This window comes from Cebidichthys violaceus, unplaced genomic scaffold (genome assembly GCF_023349555.1).
Source record: "Cebidichthys violaceus isolate CVI_PGR_0920_01 unplaced genomic scaffold, fCebVio1.0.p SCAF_88, whole genome shotgun sequence".
Taxonomy (NCBI): domain Eukaryota; kingdom Metazoa; phylum Chordata; class Actinopteri; order Perciformes; family Stichaeidae; genus Cebidichthys; species Cebidichthys violaceus.
In genome coordinates, this window is record NW_027176973.1 from 44,280 (window position 1) to 64,582 (window position 20,303).

General features: G+C 45.5%; 1 protein-coding gene across 1 annotated transcript in view; it reads right to left on the minus strand.

Moving 5' to 3' along the window:
• Positions 1-20,084, minus strand: part of LOC137866675 (dynein heavy chain domain-containing protein 1) — a 29,814-nt gene extending 9,730 nt beyond the window's left edge. Inside the window, exons 1-36 of the mRNA XM_068702727.1 lie at positions 19,741-20,084; positions 18,829-18,993; positions 18,547-18,750; positions 18,141-18,251; positions 17,867-18,023; positions 17,071-17,328; positions 16,165-16,308; positions 15,949-16,060; positions 15,715-15,817; positions 15,561-15,681; positions 15,225-15,468; positions 14,978-15,135; positions 14,015-14,140; positions 13,602-13,878; positions 13,309-13,436; positions 12,892-13,090; positions 12,433-12,518; positions 12,087-12,291; positions 11,766-11,891; positions 11,583-11,680; positions 8,366-11,477; positions 8,153-8,267; positions 7,848-8,007; positions 7,470-7,752; positions 5,965-7,387; positions 5,136-5,232; positions 4,420-4,534; positions 4,136-4,322; positions 3,737-3,839; positions 3,452-3,580; positions 3,169-3,360; positions 2,661-3,080; positions 1,219-1,639; positions 982-1,080; positions 726-896; positions 357-535 (exon numbers count right to left, since the gene is read on the minus strand). Coding sequence (XP_068558828.1) covers positions 357-535; positions 726-896; positions 982-1,080; positions 1,219-1,639; positions 2,661-3,080; positions 3,169-3,360; positions 3,452-3,580; positions 3,737-3,839; positions 4,136-4,322; positions 4,420-4,534; positions 5,136-5,232; positions 5,965-7,387; positions 7,470-7,752; positions 7,848-8,007; positions 8,153-8,267; positions 8,366-11,477; positions 11,583-11,680; positions 11,766-11,891; positions 12,087-12,291; positions 12,433-12,518; positions 12,892-13,090; positions 13,309-13,436; positions 13,602-13,878; positions 14,015-14,140; positions 14,978-15,135; positions 15,225-15,468; positions 15,561-15,681; positions 15,715-15,817; positions 15,949-16,060; positions 16,165-16,308; positions 17,071-17,328; positions 17,867-18,023; positions 18,141-18,251; positions 18,547-18,750; positions 18,829-18,993; positions 19,741-20,084 — 10,572 coding nt within the window. The remainder of the gene's footprint in view (positions 1-356; positions 536-725; positions 897-981; positions 1,081-1,218; positions 1,640-2,660; positions 3,081-3,168; positions 3,361-3,451; positions 3,581-3,736; positions 3,840-4,135; positions 4,323-4,419; positions 4,535-5,135; positions 5,233-5,964; positions 7,388-7,469; positions 7,753-7,847; positions 8,008-8,152; positions 8,268-8,365; positions 11,478-11,582; positions 11,681-11,765; positions 11,892-12,086; positions 12,292-12,432; positions 12,519-12,891; positions 13,091-13,308; positions 13,437-13,601; positions 13,879-14,014; positions 14,141-14,977; positions 15,136-15,224; positions 15,469-15,560; positions 15,682-15,714; positions 15,818-15,948; positions 16,061-16,164; positions 16,309-17,070; positions 17,329-17,866; positions 18,024-18,140; positions 18,252-18,546; positions 18,751-18,828; positions 18,994-19,740) is intronic.
• Positions 20,085-20,303: the final 219 nt, after the last annotated feature.

Sequence of the window (20,303 nt, forward strand, 5' to 3'; positions counted from 1 at the left end):
CAGGATCAGAGAACAGTGTTCTCGCCACAAACGCCACACAGTTTGTGGACGTTTTGAAGCTTCTGTTTCGGCAACTTCGCCGTCGCCATCTTGGTTTTTTTGCAACCAGTGAACAGGAAGTGACCATATCTGGACTGAGGAGGAGTGACGTAGAGACGCCGTATACGTCTCTGGTAGAGACCTGTCAATCACTGTGTAGCCCTGCCCCTAAATCATCCCCTGCTTTATGGTGTGTTTGACTCTAAATGGAGCATCCGATTCACAACTGTGGTGAACAAACTGCCAAACAAACGCCTCCATTAGACTCAATAAGCAACAGAAGCAGTAATCATGGTTGTACACAGTGATCTCGTCACCTTTTCTGAGACCAGTCTCTCCTGCAGCAGCTGCTGGTCTTGCTGGAGCTGCAGGTGTTGAATCAGCAGCTTCTCACACTCAGACTGCAGCAGCTGAGTCAGCATCAGCTCCTGGATCTCCTCTGAGCTCAGAGAGAGGTCGACCACGAGCACCTGAGACAAGATGGACGGATGGACGTCTGCAGAAGAAGATGAGTGAGAAGTAGGGATGAGCATCTTTATTATTTTATTACTTTCTCTTCTCTCTGCCATGATGTGAGTCTCACGCTGTACTGAGCCGGAGACAAAGAGACACAGAGAGAGAGAGAGAGACGAGAGAGAGAGACAGACATTAACCCCTGTATGGTTGTATGGAGAAACCCTTCTCACCACTGTGTATTAGCTGGACAGGCAGACGGGTGCTGAGGAAGAGGCAGAATTCAGGGTGAGTCGATCGCTGCTTTAACCCAGGAAGCAAACACGGAGCAGAGCGCTGCAGTCTGGACAGAAAAGGAGGACTTGGAGTCAAACGTTCCACGTGAGTCACCAGGACTCTCAACCCTGCAAAACAACAAAGGACAGGAATGAGTTACGGCTGAATAAAGAACTCTGTAACTTCTAATTTATTTGTCCTGCCCTCGTTCACCTCTCTCTGCAGCTTGGTCCAGATGGTCCAGCAGCTCTGGATCATCAGCACAAACCACCAGCTCACACTCCGTCTCCCTCTCCAGCTCGCCGTCCTCTCCTGCAGAGCAGAAGACGCTCATTGTTCTGGTTTTAGCTTTTACAATTAGGCAAAATGCAAAGAGGCATTAGTTAGCATTTCTGATATTTGGTGGGATGTTTCTGTGGGGTGTTGTGAGACTCTCCGGGTCTACAGTACCTGTGATGAGGCAGCTCTGAGAGTCCAGATGCCTGCCAGTGTCTGCCAGTAGAGGCCAGCGCTGCACACAGACACCGCTGCTGCCGCTGCAGCTCCACAGCAGCAGCTTCACCACCAGTCTGGTTAGGTTTAGGTGAGCGCCTGAACCTAAAGCCCGACCCAGAGGCCGCTGCAGACTGTCGGACGTGGGGATGGGAAAACCGAGAGGCGGGTGAGGAGGAGGCGCGGCGTCAGAGTGCGTAGTAAACAGGGAGGTTCTGGGGTCCTCTGGGTTTATGTCGACGCTCCCTGTCTTCAATAACTCCCTCCACTTGATCAGCAGCTGTGTGCGTACGTCAGGTCCAAAGGGGCCCAAATAAGAGATGATTGCAGCCAGGATAAGAGCATCTCCTGGTAACGACTGGTTATTTAGCTCCGCCTCCTGAGGGGGAGAAACATAGAAAAAATTAAGAATCTTTTAAATAGAAAAACAAATTGAAATTAAAGCTACTGCAAGGAACTTTCATCCTGAGATGATTTTTGATTTCGTAGTGTTTCTCTTGCTGGTCTCTTTCTCGCTACATGTTTGTGTTTCTTTGTTTGTTATGTTTGTTTATCATAATGACATATGACAGAATACATTCATCAACATCTGATAAGGAAGCGTGAGGATTAAGAGCAGCAGACTTTGAGACAATCTCCGCTCCATAACCGACCAAACGCCACCAAACCGCCCTAGAGAGGAGAGACCAGATGGATGCTAAGCTAACCCAGCTAGGACCTGAGGCTACTCCACTACCCAGCATGCTCCTGGCCGTCTGATGGTCAGTCACAGAAAAATAAAATGGATGAAAGAAGCGGGAGGTCGGTGACTGTTGAGCCCACATCTTTAGCAGAGACCTGGATCCATCATGGTCCAGGATCAAGCAGGACTTGACGGGGGGACAGCAGGACAGAGACCACCTCTTCTGGTGGACCAGAGGAGGACCAGAGGAGGAGGACTCTGTGTTTACGTCACGAGGACTCTGGTGGACCAGAGGAGGAGGACTCTGTGTTTACGTCACGAGGACTCTGGTGGACCAGAGGAGGAGGACTCTGTGTTTACGTCACGAGGACTCTGGTGGACCAGAGGAGGAGGACTCTGTGTTTACGTCACGAGGACTCTGGTGGACCAGAGGAGGAGGACTCTGTGTTTATGTCGCGAGGACTCTGGTGGACCAGAGGAGGAGGACTCTGTGTTTACATCAGGAGGACTCTGGTGGACCAGAGGAGGAGGACTCTGTTTACATCATGATGAAGATAGAAAATAGACCATCTTCTCTCTGATGGTCTCGTCTACTGATGTAGGTCATATATATAGAGGATCAGGATTAAAATGAGACTGGTTCAGAACCAGTTGAAAGTTCCTTGTAGTAGCTTTAAGTGGCATGTTTCAGCGACGCGAACAATCTGAACTCTGTTACCTGAGCAGCAGCCCTCCAGTCTCTAACATGCGTCTCCAGCTTCCCTGCAGCCGAAGCAGCTTCTCTCTCTGAGCTCTCAGCTGTGTGCAGCTGCAGAAGTTCCTCCTCCAGCTCTGTTCGTACCAGCCGCAGTCGAAGCTTGACTTCCTCCCGACGACGGCGCGCATCCTCCGCCTGCTGCCCGGCCAGGCGCAGTCGACCGTGGGCCTCTTCGGCCAGCAGCTCCAGCTGCCGCTTGACCGACGGTCGGTGCTGCAGGCGGCAGCACTCGTACACGGCCTGGACCCATCGGCACAGGGACTCGCAGGCTTTGCTCACCTCCGGCACAGACTCCGGTGCAAACTGGGGACTGTGGACTATCTGGCCGAGCTGCTGCAGCTGCTCCTCCGTCACGCTGTAGCGGTCAAAGAATTCCAACTCCTACGAGAGATTCGGCACATTAACAAAGAAAAGACAGCTGTTATGAACTCACGACGGTTGATGATATTATCGTTATCTATCCGCACACCTGGAAAAAGTTGGATTGTCCCAGAAGCTGTCTGGCACTCTCCCAGCCTGGTGGACGATTAAACAGCAGACAGATGGCGTCCATGATTCTCACTACTCCGTCAGGTGGGTCTCTGTAGTGACGCACCTCCTCCAAGTCAGAAGGATTCAGACAACTGAGAATCTTGAGGCCTGACAGGAACACATGTTCCACCTGAGAAAAGGTTTAAAACATTCATTTGTTTTCTTTTAAGTATATATTGTTACTTGTTTGATTTTGGGATGTTAATAAAACATCTGTTGACCTGTTTCTGAGCACGGTTAATCTGCTCCTCCAGGTGATGCAGCTGGTTCTCCTCTACCACACATTTCTCCTGAGCCTCCTCGAGCAGCTCCCTCTGATCATCTGCGTCTTTGAGGAGATCTTTCTGGCTCTGCAGGATCCAGAACATGCCATTTATTTTCAGATATTGCAAATATGAATTGAGGCAGGGTTACTTTAACACAGGTCTCTTCTTTAAAAGTTGCACAGAAGAAAGAAATTGTGGCAGTCAAAACAGAATATTGATCCGACTTGAACTGTATCTCACCTGCTGAGTCTCAGCAACCTTCTCCCGCAGTCTTATGAAGTGCTGTCTGCACTGCATGGCTGTGCTGTTCAGGGCCTCCCAATGAGACAGGACAGTGGCAACTCTGAAAAGAACATACAATAGTTACACCAGTGTTTCAAAAAAGACACAACAGCAGAAAAATATATATATTTAAACCTGGACAGTCTGATGCAATCCAATCAAACAGCTCTGCAAACAAATGCAACCTTTGTTGACTTTTGGGGTCAGATATTGTTCAGGATATGAATAGTTGTTGGATTGCGTGATCATTTTCAGCGAACCTTAATGTTTCTCTATTTCTTGTAAGTACAGTGTGTAAGGTCACTTCATCACGATGAAGATCAGTGGCGGTAGAATGATCATTAAGGAAGACTTTACCTGTTGGCTTCGCTCTGCTGCTGATCGTGCAGACGGTCGCAGAGGTAATCAAAGTTGGCAATGAACTCAATGTAAGTCCGAGGGCCGAAGGGCCGAGCTCTTGGAAGAACAGAAGCATACCGACATGCAGATTGGTGGATTACTGCCATGGCCACAGACAGGCTGGCCTCTGAGCCTCCTCCCTCCACTAGACAAAGAGAAACAGGACATAGCGGGGGTATAACACCACCAGTACACAAACTGGTACAAAGTGAGTACAGACTTACGTTGGTGGTGTGACTCACTTTTGTGGGAACTGGTTTTGAGGCATTGAGCAGCAACTTCCACTAAAGACTGGTCGGACCAAGGCTGGTAAACCTCCACACAGCTACTGAAGCTCAGGGCCTTGGTCAGTTGAGCCTTGATCACAAAGGACAAACAAAGTCATCCATTTATGTCCACTATTGAAAATTACATTAGAAATTTCACACATTTAATGACACAACCAGGCGGCAACCTCCGGTTCTGCAGAGTGAAGTCAAAGCTTCATGTGTTAAAGCTGCATTCTCTCTAGTGTCCACCAGGGGGCGACTCCTCTGGTTGTATAGAAGTCTAGTCTAAAATGACTCTACTTCTCTCTTGATTGAGAAATTAAATGTTACTGTCGATCGCCATCTGTTTATATTCATTAAAAATATGCAATCAGGAGATCATTAATGCTCCTAATCACTGATTCTCTGATAATGTTACATTGGGAACAAATCAATAATGCAGAGCTAGTAATGTTAGCAGCACTGCTGTAGGCCAGCTGCTGCTATAACAATATAAAACAACAAAAACAAACTGTATCGGCCGATAAGCATCAACAATGATCGGCACAAAACAAAAAATCCCTTTTTTTGTTTTGTGCTGATCCGATCCGTGAGTCAAAAACGTAATTCGATCCAAAACCATGAGTTTTATGATCCTCCCCTATTGAACACAGATACACAGGTGTAGTAATTCAAAGAGAATACTTTACATTCATTCCATAGAGTTCTGGTGTCTCACTGCTGGGTGTCGGGGTGAAGGGAAGCAACAAGAACACATGCACATTTCTGTGAATTTGGCTCAAGTACCTTTAAAAAAAAAAAAGAAACAGAATGAGAGTGATTTATAATTATTCCATCAAATTATGACATTATTACATTTTCCTATAAGTCCATTCTTGATCCATCACTACTACAGTATAAATGACTGTGGAGATTAAGGGCTGCTTGTTTTTTCATTTTGCTCAAACGGTCACCACATCCTGAGAGCAGTACATGATACAGATGATCTGAATAAATCATCACCTTTGCCTCTTTTTAGTGCTCTAATGTGCTTCTGAGAGATTCCACTCCGCTCAAAGCAGCCAATCAGAGCTGAGGAGTCTCAAATCACTGCTGGTGAAGCTGTGTACTCTAATTAAATTGTCAAACTAGGCAGCGCTGATCAATTATGAATCACGATTCTGTTACTGCATTCCTTATTTCTGGCCTCAAACGTTATCAGAAACATATTGTAGTTTCTGTTTAGCGGTAAAATGAGAGACGTTGCTCCGGCTTCGTTGGTGTTGTTTGTTTTTGGCTTTCTCATTTTAAAGCTAAACAGAATCTAAAATATCTTTCTGAAAACAGGGAATGCAGTAACAGAATCCTGGGCACTGATTGGTTGTTTCTTCTTTGGTCTCCTAGTATAGTGACAGCATGAGCAAATGTGACAAAAACTTATTTTTATTAAAGCTTCAACTGTAAAATGACAACCAGTTGTCTATACATTAGGTATAAACAAAGTTTCAATAACAGATTAATTAGGGATTGTCCTCTTACTTCTCAAACATCCAACTGTCCATCAGGTATCTTCTGGACATTTTCTCTCTGGAAATCAGATCTCTCATCTCCTCATCTGTGTAGAGTCCTGGGTATGTTGTGTGAGCCATCGCCACCAACAGCTCTTCTCTGACGGACGGGCTGACTCCTTCATGGACCAGTACGATGACATTAACTCCATCCACTCTAGTTTGATTCCCGGCTTCTTTCAGGATGTCACGCAGCTTGTTCTCGTTGCCAGGATGCACCTCCATCAACTGGTAGCCCGTTAGAAAGGCAGCTAAACGCACGGTGGTTTTGCGGCCTGTGTCTCTGTCTGAGCCAATCAGCACTCCGTGACCTCCAGGTATGAGCAGCGCCCTGAGGATACGCAACAGCTGACGTATTCTCTGTCTGTGGACAATGCATCTGTCTGTAATGTTGAAGTCTTCAACTTTCTGTCCTTTGTCTTCCTCTTTTCTGTCCATGAGTGCACGTAGATCCTGCAGCAGAACATCCAGGTCTCTGCCCTGATAAGAAGCGCTGCATTTAAAATTGTGTTGCTGATTCATTGGGGCCTCAGAGAGCTCAGGACCGTATACAAGCTCAGCCACGACGTCCTCCATGTGCTGAAGAATCTGGGGTTGCAGAGGGTGAGTTTTTAGGCTTGCTTCTGAGCAAATGTTTTCAGACAGAAGCGAAGGTTCAGTCGATGTGTGGCCGTTCTCCAGGTCTGACCGGACAGCTGGTTCTGGCTTTTGAGGCAGAGCTAGTGGATCTTGACTCTGACCGACTTCCTGAGTTTTTCCAAAGTGTGCCGTTGCCGTCTCCGCTACGAAGGACACAAAAGTTTTTCTTTCGTCCTCTGAGCATAACCTGTCACTGAAGGTACGCGTGCATTCGTGCATCCAGAGATGTGCTACGTTGAGGACGGATGCAGGAGGAAAGCCTGACAGTGAATTATCCTCGTCCTGCACGATCCCCGTGTTTGGGATGTCCGGCTGCCACAAGCACATCCCCCTAAACACCTTCTGAAGGTCATGATGGGAGAATATGAGATGGGGCCTCTGCACAGTAGGCTGGAACTGGTCGCGTACCAGTCGATAGAGATGTTCAGTAGCAGTGATGATGCGGCACGCCATATCCTCGCCGCTCTGATTCAGCGGCGTGTCTTTGAGCCAGAATTTTAGCCGAGGAGAATGGATGGACAGCATAACGTCCATGGATAGGCTGGGCAGCACGAAGATGGAGAACAGGCGTGAGAGCCTGGAGGACATCACGATACTGTGGCGATTGCCAGATCCAAAGACACAGCAGGTAGCCATGTAGCTGACGGTTCCAGCACTCAACGACTTGAAGTGGTCGGCGTCAAATGTTAGAATCTGTCCCATTGAAATACTCTGTCGTAGCGTCTCTAGAGCTGTTGACGTCTTCCCAAAGACATCTATTAAACGGGAACGAAACATTTACCTTGTAAAGCTTCACACAGTTCAAATTCATAACCGAAGATACATTTTCCTACTTACCACAGGGGGCTTCATGCAAATCATCCACAAAAAGAAGCAGTCCCGGCTGTTTTAACATGAGGCCCAGAGTAACCTCACGGTTCTTCTTGCAGCTGATGTTACTCAGAATAGTGCGCAGGTCTCTGGAGCTCAGGAGTGGACTGGCTGGTAGGTTAATGTGTGGCTTGTCAAAACGAAGCAAAGCTTTGCACAGAGTGGTTTTTCCAGAAGCGGGCTCTCCTATGAGCAGCACTGGTTGTTTGGCCTCCAACATGAGCTTCAGGAGATAGGCATATCTCCCATACTACATGAATAGATTCAAGACACTTAAAGTTAGTTGGTTAAAATGTTTAAAATGCAGTGAGGACTACATGTACTTTCACTATGCTCACGACAAACCTTGGGAGTGATGGAAATTGTCAGCAGTGTGTTCTTGGGGCATGTCTTGCTATCGATGTTTAAAAAGTGTTCAAACACACTCTCTTCATCAGGAACCACAATTTTGTACCGACAAGTAAACAGCACTTGACGGGCTAGTAAGTCGAACTGTGTCCGGTGGCTGAAGTAAAAACATAAAACAAAAAAAGAAAATTGGTGACTGATATTTATTTTGGGGGCTTTTTGTCAAATAATAAAAAGATTAGAGCAACAACTGAATAAATGTAACTATAAAAGAAGTTCCATTAAGATGGTGATGATCTTACCGAGGATGCAGATGTCCACTAAATCCCCAAATATAAGCCACCAGAAAAAGGTTCCTGGCCATCAGGTCTTGTTTACTGTGGGGATCTGTGTCTGATGTTCTGTGTAGAAGTATATCTGGTGGGAGAATAAATATTAACAAAACTTAAGCTACTACTTTCACTAGTCTGTATGTTTACCAGGTTATACAGTATGTTCATGCATTCTGGTTATACCTCTTTTGTCCATTTGTGGTATCGGCTCAGCTTTTTCCACCTCCCTCCCGAAATGCTGCAGGAGAGCACGTAGGATCCGAACAAATGACGTGATTTCTTGCAGTCCGTATGTGACGCTTCCAAGAGAATCTCCTTCATTGTGGACTGCGGAGATTAAAGCCTTTTGCCTGAGCAAACTAAGCGTGCTGGAGAAAAGATCTTCAGCCAGACGATTCCACATTTTCAAGGTTCCTTGATCCAGCTTGTCTTCAAACAAGAGGGCATCCAGTTCACTCTTCCATGCAGCCTTCCATAGATCCGTAGCTGTGAGGTAAACAAGGCCGCAACGGGTCACTGCAGAGGGACTGGCGTCACGTAGGTCAGTGACCTCCATAAGCAGCTTTAGGTGTGATTGGGATGGCAGTGTTTCACCCGATGACAAGCACAGAAATGGGTCCTCAGGACTGCACATTGTAGTCAAGTAATCCAACCAGCCGGGCCGCCCAACAGGATTCCCATCCATTACCAGCCATTTCACAGCTGTATGATCGCTATTCTTCTTCTTTTTGCAGATTGTAGAACTTGTCGGTTCACGTCGTTCTGAATCTCTCAGCACCTTTGCAACAGCTCCGTCCTGCCATCCTCTCTTTTCACAGAAGCAGCCAAACACCTCTTCATGGGACATGGCGTTAGGAAATAAGACCACAGTTTGGACAGAGCTCCAAGTCAAAGCAGGTGTCTGTGGATCTGCCTGTTGGGTATCTCCTTCAGTGGTATTGTCATTTTCAAACTGATGTTCCACTGCCTTGGCAACCAGATGATTGAGGGCTCCAGCTAGAACACAGTAACAGGTTGTCTTTCCACTACCTGAGGGGCCCAGAAGCATAACTGCCCGAGAGGATTTCATGGTCTGATAGAGTGAAAGAGCACTACCAATTAGTTCGGCATCAGAGTGAAACCGTTTCCTTTGCAATTCCTCAGTAACTGCATCTTTCAGTTGAATCTTTTCTTCTTCCTTAATGTACTGCTGGAAAAGAGGGAACTGGCATACTATAGGGAATGTGTCCTTGAAAACAACGTAGAACTGTGAGGCTTTCTTGTGCTCATAAAGAACAGGTAAGAAGACAGAAAGAATGGCTTTGACGATAGCCGTCTCCTCCATTAATCCCTGGACAATTGACAAGTGAGAACGGCAACACCTGGAAGGCTTTTCAGTCTCTTTTCTATCCTTTTCAACAACTCTGGCATCAACACTTTGTGAAGGTGCAAGATCGGCTTGTTCTGCGACCGCACCTTTGCCCTCGACTGAAATTTCTCGTTCCCTTACACTTTGTTGTAAGTGTATTTCAGAGGCGGAGATGATCTTTTGCAAGACAACAAGGTAGCAGCTCTGGTGGTCAGAGAGGAAATCAGGCAGACAGAGGGAATCCTTGGCCAGGTCAATGAGGGCCACCAGACGTCGACTCAAAGACGTGGCCTCTGAGAAACCAATGGAAGTCAGCATTACTTCCGCAATGATCCCGTAATCTGGATGGGTTAACGCAATGGGTCTGGTGGCACATCGCAGACTCTCTGGAACCTCAAACGTATTACCCTTCGATGAGATGAGAACACATCCGTAGCTTAGCCTGGTAGAAACACTTTTACATGCAAGTACCATGTGAAGTTCTGAATCAAAAATGTTTTTGCAACCTGTGACCCCTCTTGTTAACTTAGAGAAGGACTGGTTGATGTCTACTAGATGCTGCCCCAGTAATGATAGGACCCCTTGTGTGAGTAAGTCCACAGAGTCCAGCAGAAGCCATGCTCCAGTCTGGAGGGCGCCCAACAGCATCCACTGAACAACACCAGCTCCCGTGTTTGGACAGCATTGCATATCGACAACCTGACGCCCTAACGCTTTTCCTAACTGGACCACAGTCGTTTTCTTTCCAGACATGCAGGGTCCACTCACAAACCCACACCTGTAGCTTGTCAGAGCCAAGAGAATCCCCAGTATCGCCCGATCTGTGGACGGAGTATGCACCATCACCCAATCTTCTGGACCAAAATACTCATAATCATATTGGAGTCGATGGCCCAGAACATCCACGTGACATGTTGGATCATCACTGCCCTCCAGACTCCAATCGTCTGAGTTTATATAGTACTTCATCAAACTGAGCCACTCAAAAGACGACTCCAGCACACATTGCACCTCCATGAGTCGAGACAGCTGCTGTGCATGCTTCATCGTTAGTTGCACTAAAGCACGAAGACACATCATTGTGTACTTAGAAACCAGAGATTCATGTTTAGCCCCTGTGTCTCCATCTCTTATGCAACGGCCAAGGGTTTTCAGTTTGGCAGAGTTGTATGCTTTTATGATGCTCAACTTCACTGGGTTTGATTCTCGGAAAGCTTGTAGGACAGCCTTGCACCAAACTGTCTCCTCAGCCACCAGCAGACACTGAAGAGGATGTTCAGACAGCAGATCCAGCACAGGTACTACAATTTTCCTCATTTCAAGGTGGAAACGGATGTCTCCAACTTCCTTATCGCATGCCAAATCTGGATCGGATGGTTCAAGCTGGTTTCGCACAATAGCACATTGTTTCATGTGTTGTACCATGGTCAACTTTAGCTGTTTCTCAAAGACACAAAGCCAAACCAAGGCATTGAGATTTGGTTCCAAAGGAGATGTAAAGGTAATGTGCTCCTGGAGGCCGCCAAAAACCCCCAGCACCTTCATCTGTCTGTGGCTTTGAGATGTAGCCCCACAGCTCTTTACACCTCTTACAGTAGACGGCGTTTTACAATCAACTTCAAGACAACGTATCCCTTTAAAGCATTTGCGCACAAAGCGTTGCAGTGTGAAAGACATTGGGTGAAAGGAGAGTAGTTGGATCACTTCCCTTTTACTCAAAAACCAGAGTCTTGGAAACTGTTCACAGAGGGTCTCCAGGAGGTCCACCATCTGGTTGGAAATGGCCTCCATTGTAGACAGGCCATCGATGAGAATCTGGTGAAGGCTATCGCCATGGAATCTGTCATTTGTCTTCTTGGAATGAACAAAGTTCAAAACATGACGGTCACTTGATACAGAAAGCATAATTTCCTTCAATGTCTCGTCAACTGGTTGGAATCGCTCCAGCTATGAAAGAAAGAAGGAGAAAAAAATCTACATTTATCTTATGTATGTATACAAATATACCAGTTTCATATCATTGCACGCATTTTTGACGCAGAGGGGACATACCAGATCCACTCTCTGACCACTAAAGCATGTGTCATGGAACATCTTGGTCAGGAAGGCCCACATTTGCTGGTATCTTTCAAATAAAAATAGTAGCTTCCCTGTTAATTAAAGGGAAAGCAAAAAAAAAATGTCGGTACATTTTCAAAATCTTCCTTTGTTTTTTGTTTTTTTGTTAAACCTTACCGAGATCTTGGAGTGATTGCATCCAATCTTCCATCTGCGGCCTGAACTCAACACTGTGTGGGGACGTCATCATGGTGGAAAGAGCCATCAAATCGCTCTCTATCTCAGCAAAGTGTATTTCCAGACCTGAGTGAGAAAATCATAGATTGTATAGAAGAAGTGGCTTCACATTGGCTTCACTCGGCAGAACCAGAGGTTGCCGCATGGAGTCAACGCAAAGCGACTTGTTAGCAGAATGTTGCTTGCACGCATTTTCCCCTAGCGACGGAGCCTGCTTACTCATCTGAATGGTTAATTTGCTAGCTTGTTATTCAGTCTCACCAATGATGATGATGAATCGACGGGCAGGTTGGAGAAGTGAGACTGTGCCCTCCGTAGGCTTCTCCGTTAATCCATGGTGTGGCTCTCCAGGCTGCCAAACAGGCAGAGAGAGTTTATCCAGCTGGAAGAGTCTGACTTTCCATCCCTGTTGAAGCTTCTGGAAGGTCTGCTCCATGTTGCTCTCCACCTGTGCATCCCTGCATACCTGCAAAATGAATCAAGTAACAGTGTTAGTGGCATATCAGGATAGACTGTTGTTTATTGAGCCTGTTTTCAACAGCAGGTATACTGTATGTATTATTTCCTGTCATTACAGCCCAATGTGTAACATCTATCCTGCTCTCACCTTGGTGATTAGTTTCTGGTCAAGTTGTTGAGACATCAGTTGAGCAACGGTCACCTTCGTCTCTGGGACATACAGCTGGCCCATGTCTGTCAGATGGAATGCATTTGGATTATTTTAGATATGCTGTGGTTGCATGCAAGTGTTACAATCAACATGTCCTTGTATGATATTCTAGAAAAAGTTATTTCTTATTTTTTGTTTTCCGACAAAAATGTTCGGCAACACCAGCGATCAGTGGGCCTGCAGTGAAGGAACTATTTCGGCAACAAAACTACTTGTTTAGGTTTCTGAAACGATTTTAGTTTAGGTTACACAACTTACGTAGGTGGTGTTAGTTAAGAGCGCAAGTTATGTAACAAAAGTAAGGTAACATTAGTCAACGTTGACTTCTGGTATTGACTTATCGTAGGTATTAGTACAAAGAGTAAATGAGAACAACCTGGTTACAATATGTCTGACCTTTGAAAATGGCTTTCCAGTGTCTGTGTTTGAGTGTCGGGCTCTGCAGCTTAGCCAAGAGAGCAACCTGACAGCTCAAGCTTTCCAGGACTCCTAAAGCCTCCTGCAGCACTGCATCATGGGTAGGTATGATACTTGTTAGAGAGAGAGCTTGCTCCTTCCACTTGGAAATACTCCCTTGAGCTTGTGACACCACAACCTGCCAGATAAATAGAGATGTGTTGTTTTAACTCACATCGACTTATAAGCTTAGCATCTCTGTTTGTTTTTAAGAGAGTCCAGCTCTCAACATCAACAGCACTATTTTTCTCCAAAGAAAAAAAAGAGAGCTCAAATTCAAGATCTAGTAAACAGATATGAGTTCATATAAATACTGATATCCTTGTTTCACCACCTTGTCAATAAGAGGGAGGTTACCTCACTGAACAGCAGCTCTTTCCATTCGTCCATCCATGTTGTGCACTCAGCTGTCAGCTCCCACAACTCAAAGCGGGCTTTGACCTTCTGAGCGTCTGTCGTCAAAACGCTCAAATCCATCGGACGTTCTAATGGGGGGCAATGAAATACAACGGTCTATATACAACTGTATATTCCATACTTGTTATGAGACCACAATTGGCAAGGCCATCTATATACGTCTATACATCTAGCAGCGGTCAAAGCTTAAAGGACAAGTTCAAAATAATAACCATAATCATAATCGATCTCACCGTGTAGGTTTTCACTGTCCTTACTAAGTTGTTCCAGCTTTGCAACGAGAACTTGCACATGTATACAGGTGTGGTTCAGTTCGGACACCATGTCTTTTGCATTCTGGGTCGGGTCGAGGAAGGGTCCGGATGTCGCTTTAGAGACCAAACCTTTGAGGTCAAGGGCCAAAGATGAGAACATCGTCTCCAACGCGTTCGCCGTCGAGGGAAGCCGGCTGCACACGACGCTTTCTGCTCGCTGCAAGAGGGAAATAAAGCAATTCCACGTGGCCAGCATCTGCATATGAAACAGAGAAGCACACACACTGTAGCGGAGGTGGTGGTCAAACCACTGAAGTGTTGCAGGAAACAGAGCAACACAACTGTGATGAGGTTCATAAGGAGCATCAGTTCTCTCCTTTATGCCCACAAACCTTTTCTTCCAAAGTCACCTCCTGCTCAGTCATCTTCCTACGGTTCATGCAAACCGCGTCCTGGAGGGAGTGAATGTAGTCCAAACGATTCTGTGTGACGGCCAACGATTTCTTACACTCCCTCATCTGAAATAATGAGGCTCATTTAGCATTTAGCATAGCTTACAAACTACGTTAAAGCGGTGATGGACAATAAAATGTATCTCCCGACCCTTTGGCCCAAAAACTATACTTCCATTTTGTTGATTGCAGTTATTAACTTGAACTTGAAGAAGAAAAAAACAGTTAGTGAGTTTCAGGTCACTTAGAGCCTTACAGACTGTGAAGGGAAAAGAATCCCTATTTCTTGCCTTAAAGGGCACAAACAGGGATGTGTGTAGTGTCGTTGGTCTGATCGGATGTCAGTTGGGTGACTTCTCATGATGCTGCAGAGTAATGAAACTGGAGTTTGGGACTTCTACCTAGAAATGAACGTCGGTCACCTAACCGCCAGCAGGGAACGCTCTCGATAACTCGCACTACCCCGGTGTTGTGGTGTCTGGTGCACCAGAAGGGTTATGGGTTCAGTAAAATAACAGCAAACCACAAACTCTCACTGCAACGACTTGAAACGACATTTGGAAAGTTTCTTTTAACAACTCCTCACCACAAAAGTTCACAAAACAACAGCCTTTAATGCACTTTGCGTCGCCCGACTCGTTCTCAGATAATGGAATCTAAATTCAGAACACTCTGACAAGACAAAGCACTTGGGATGAATAATTAAATTAAAGTGAATGTGTGACCAAAAGAGAAGACTCACAGGATCTGAATCTTCCATCTAAAAGTGTAAAAGTAAAACTGGGTGAAATAGACTTCTTATGAGACCTAACTCTTTGGGCTGATCCTTTATCTTTACGTTTGATGTTTCTCTTCTTTTGAGGCTTTTATTTCTCATGCAAGTACATGAAGGAGTTTCTTCACCGTGAGTGCGTATGTTGAGAGGTCGTGTAAGTCTCGGGGGTCGGTCTTCAGCTCAGCAGCAGCCTTCTCCAGGTCGTCCACGAGGCTTTCAGAGAGCAGCTTCATCTGCTCAGCTAGCAGCTCCTCCACTTCCTCCTCCACGAGCCTCAGCTGTTGTCCTTTTTAAAAAGAGACGCACGGAGACAGAAGTAATCTCTCACACTTTGCTATTTTGAAAACAGGAATCTGTGTTTAGAGTACATCTTACCTAGACTTTGCGTCGTGCGGGTGCACTGGATGATGAACAGCTGGTTGGAGGTGGAGATTGACGAGGGAACTGTGTGGATTCTTTGGGTCCAGCGGCGCACCTTCTTTAAGAGCTCCTCGTACAGCGAAGCGGGCCGACCCTTCACGGACTCCAAAGAGGATCGACTCCATTGGCTGACGAACTCGTGGACGTCCGCCAGCCACGAGTAGCTCTCACACAGCTGCTGGACCTCCAGTTCAGCTTCCTGTGCAGAGAACAGTGAGGTGTGAACATCGCCTACTATCGATGATGCATCAACCGTTCTCCAGCAATTTGATTTTGAAAAAAAAGTCTCACCTGCATGATCTCCGCCTGCTCTTTCTCCACTTGTCGTGCGACGTCGTTGGTGCTGATCTGCCACTGCAGCTGTGTCTTGAGGAGCTGGTAGTAGCAGCCCTGCACCCTGTCGCCCTGCACCCTGTCGCCCTGCACCCTGTCGCCCTGCACCGACAGCAGGGTCGGTTTAGGCGGCGGCAGCAGCCGGCGAGCCGACCGGTCTCTGAGCAAACAGCAAGACATCCTGCGACCGGTCGCTCCATCGTTGTTCTTATTCTCTAATTAAAAACATCAAAATAATCAGAAAACAAACGCATGCACACGGCAACAGGAAGGACAACTTCTACATCAATACTGCAGGTTTTTGGGGTCAACAGAAGCTCAAATCTACTGAAGAAGGTGGTCGTACCTGTGATATTAGGATGTTCCATACAAAGGAGGTCAGAGGTCCAATCCTGAGATGAAGCAGAGGTGAAGAAACTGTCGCTGATCTCCAGGAAGAATCCACAAGTGTCACACATCTACCGGAGAGGAAAGGAGTCACGATTACCAGTGACCGAGTGACCGAGGATTAAAGATAATCTGTGCAGTAAGTGTTGCTGTTTTGTGTAAATGTGTAAATTACCTGGATCAAAGAGTCGCCGACAGTCAGCAGAGCTTCACTCACAGCTTCTTGGAACAGAAGCGTCGGTGGATCCACCGTCAGACGACCGTCGGTCCTGAAACACAGCTCGGTGTGGAAGAGACAGCGCTGCTGAGGCTTCTGCCTCTGATCGAACCAGAACAGACAACGAGAGCATTTCACTTCATGCACTCTCAACCCGACCACCGTCACACATCTCGTCCGCTCCTCTACTTCAGAAACTTCAGATTCGTACTTTTCATGACGTCTTGAATGTGTTTTCATTGATCAGATACTTTCAGGTGAAGGAAGTACTCCTGAACATCTCAAGACTTTAACGTCAGTTCACAGGTTCACTCAACTCGTCATCTTCACATCTTCATCCTCCTGAAGCACTGACTAGCAGAAGTCCATTTTCAGTAAGATTTAGAGGAACCAAATTATGGGATGCCTTTAACTACAAAATGTTCCAAAAGGTGCTCAAAGAAAATCTAACTGCTGTTCTATGTATTATTGTTCATGTCTTTCTTGTTTTAGCTGTAGAGTTGTTTCACTCATCACAACTTGTAGCGTTACTGTTGTTTATGAGTTAATGCAGATAAACCAACATCAATAATATATCATATCATATCAATACCTCCTAAACAAACACAAGTCCATGCTTACCCTCACTCGACACATTGCATTTCATTTTTATTTTGTAGTTTGTAATGTATTGTCATATTTCATATCTTATGCATATTCATTTTATGTTGCCTTATTATTATTATTTAGGTTCAAATAAGCCCAGTTGTCTTTTGGCCTCTTCCTGCTCCGAGATATTATTTATCTGTTCTCTTTGTTTACTTTTATTTTATTGTTTGAATTGTGAATTATGAATAAATAAACTATAAAATGCTCTCCTGTCACCTTCACAATGTCGCTGAGAAAACGTGCGACGTCTCGCCGGACGACCGTGACGAGGCTCTGAAGAGTGATTCCGTTGACGAGAGCGCCGAAGCTGCCGAGTTTCTGCAGGACGCCTTCGGACCGGCTCCGCTCGTCCTCCAGCTGCTGCAGGTGAGCCAGGTGCAGGTGGATCGGTTCGTCGCGTCCCGTTGGCGGTTTTCTAGCACATTCCATGTGCAGCTGCAGCTCCTGGTGAGCCCTGTAGCTGTCCTCTCTCACCTGGAGATTCAAAACAATAATCTGAATCAGAGATGTTCTGAAAACAGGATGGTTCACAGAAAATGAGAATCCTATTACCTCAACTCTGCTACTTTTGTAGTATATATGTATTGTATTGTGTTGGTATAGTGCTGTACTACAGTGTTTGCTGTAGTATTGTACTGATATTAGGCCACTGAATTGTAATAACAATAAAAAAATGAGCTTTCTATCGAACATTTACATCCAGCTGGAAACTAAAAATGTTGATTAATGTTCTCTGTCACAGGTAAACAAATAAACAAACAAACAAATAAACAACTAAACAAAGAAATAAATAAATAAACGAATAAACAAACTAATAAACTAATAAATAAACAAACAAATAAATAAATAAATAAACAAACAAACAAATCCATCAATAGAAACTGAGCATCTACTCCAGCAATGGAGCAGCTTCTTTCTTTCCTTCAGTCCGTCTTAACGCTTCCCTTGAATCGTTTCCTCACCTCAACACAGGTTTGAGTTTGTTCTATGTAACGTATTTTAAACGTGGTACCGTATTCAGGATGACAGCGCGACGACGTGACAACTTCTCCAACGTCTGCATGAACTGTTGCTTCGTGGTCATCAGCTCGTTCTTGAACTCCAGCAGCGTGAAGGTTTGGGACTGGTCCTGAGGCAGCCGGCGTGTCTCCTTCACGTCTTCAATCACCCTGTAGAAGATAAAAGCATCCCTGATGATCGGCTCAACATGTGTCCCATCTCACAGCTGGACCACAACAGGTACACAACGATCCACGGATCAACCGGTCCCGGAGGGTGAGACTCACCTGGTGAACACTAAAAGAGCTTCTCTGAACCGAGGAACGGCCAGAAGCAGAACATCTTGCAGATCCAGACACTTGCGCTGAAAGAGGATCTTGCGCACATTTCTTTGCCACCTGGCATAAAAAAAATCAAGAAAGACACCAATCAGAGAGCGAGCATGAAGAAACATCTAAACGAAGGAAAAGAACGGTTAATCTGCAACCATTTTAATCATTTAAACCAGGAGAATATTCTTTATGTTCTGGTTTCTTTACTTCAGTAAACAGAGACAGCTGAATATCTTTCACGTTTTTTGGAGAAGACATTTGAGGACGGCGTCTTTGGGGGAAAACCAAACAACTCACCAGTTAATCTAGAAAACAGCCGACAGCTTGATGAAGACACCGGTTATTACGTAGATGTGCTGACCTGGCGAACGCTTTCCGCAGTCTGAAGTCCCTGAAGAAGGGGATTTCCTGCAACGCTTTCCACATCTCCGCCTCTCTGTACCACTGAGCCAGACTGACGAGTCCACCGGGACCCACGCGGGTCACATGTAGAACTGTAGAAGGAGAGAACACGTAGTGCTCGGAACCGGCTTCACTGGAATCCACCACTCGCAGGTCGTAGGGTCTGAAGATGGAGAGGAGACGTCGCTGTGAGTGCTTGAGCGTGAGGTTAAAGGGTGGAGGTGATCTCGTCACAGTGTACCTGGAGCAGTCCGCCTCCACCTCTTTCAGGTAATAGAGATCAAACTCTCCCGGGTCTCTCTGAGAAAGGATGTGAACCAGCTCCAGGCCGCTGAGAGGAACCTCACTCCTCCTCCGGTTTCCCTCTCGCGTCGTGACGTTCACCGATTCATCGATCTCTGTGAGGCTGAAACGACCACAAGAAACTGTAGAGGAGCGCCTGGTTCTGGTGCCTCGTGTTTCATCATCACGCGGTGAAGTAGTGTGATTACAGCGTCGCGTCATAACGTATCAGAACATCTCAGCCACGTGGTGAACCACGTCATACCTGAACCTTTAAATACGTGTACATTCAAAAAAACACACAAAAGAAGAGCAGAAGACCCTCATCTTGTTTAGAACTAGAATATTTCATCAGCATATTCAGAATGAAGAGGATCATTTGAGCTGAATGAGTTAATGCAGTTTGCTGGTTTGTTTGAAGTCTGTCTTCTTTTTTATGTGATTTTTAAAAATGTTATTTGTGTTTTTATGTGTTTTATGTGTTTTTATGTGGGAAACTTTTACGCCGCCATCTTGATAAAAAAAATAAAAAAAGAGATTCAAAATCAATAATATTATTATTATGGCTAAATATAGGTTGAATAAATAAAAAAATGTAAATGAATAGAAAATTAAAAAAGACAGTAGATGATAAAATAATGACGTTAAAGTACCAACAATAAAATAAAAATTAGAATTGGTTTTATATATATATATATATCTTATATATATAAGATATATATATATATATATATATATATATATATATATATATATATATATGTATATATAAATTAAATAAATTAAATATAAATAGGTTGTCATCTGTGGTTTAAAGATGTTCCATGATGAATAATATTCCATACTTGAGAACATAATGACGTTAAAGTACCTCTGTGCTGTCGACTCATCGACGGTCCCTGAAGCTGAGGCCCTGAGTCGAGGTCCTGCGCTCCATTTTGTGGATCTCCCGGGTCTACCGGGTCTACCGGGTCTCCCGGGTCCCACTGGGGCCACCAGACGAGGGAGCTCGGAGGAGGAGCCGTTCCTGAAGAGAGGACCGAACAGAGACCCGCTCACAGAGTGACACCCGTCAGACCACAGAGGCGGTAAAGTCACCCTCACAGGAGAGGAGCGGGTCTTCATCTGAACCTTGGATCCAGACCTGAGGAGGTTTTCTCTGCTGGTCTGAGACGCTCCATCGTGGGACGTTTTGTCTGCAGTATCAGCGGACATGCTGCTGATCTCTCTCTCTCTATACATATCGTACATACACAGTATATATATATATATATATTCATATCTATGTGCTGTACACATATGACTAGCATCAGCAGCTGTGTTCTTCTACATCAGGACTTTACTCTGGAACAGAAAGAGAAGTTAACTTTAAGGAGCAGAATCATCACCACCGTACAAAGCAGCCACGTCCTGTAAGATAGAGATGAATATTAA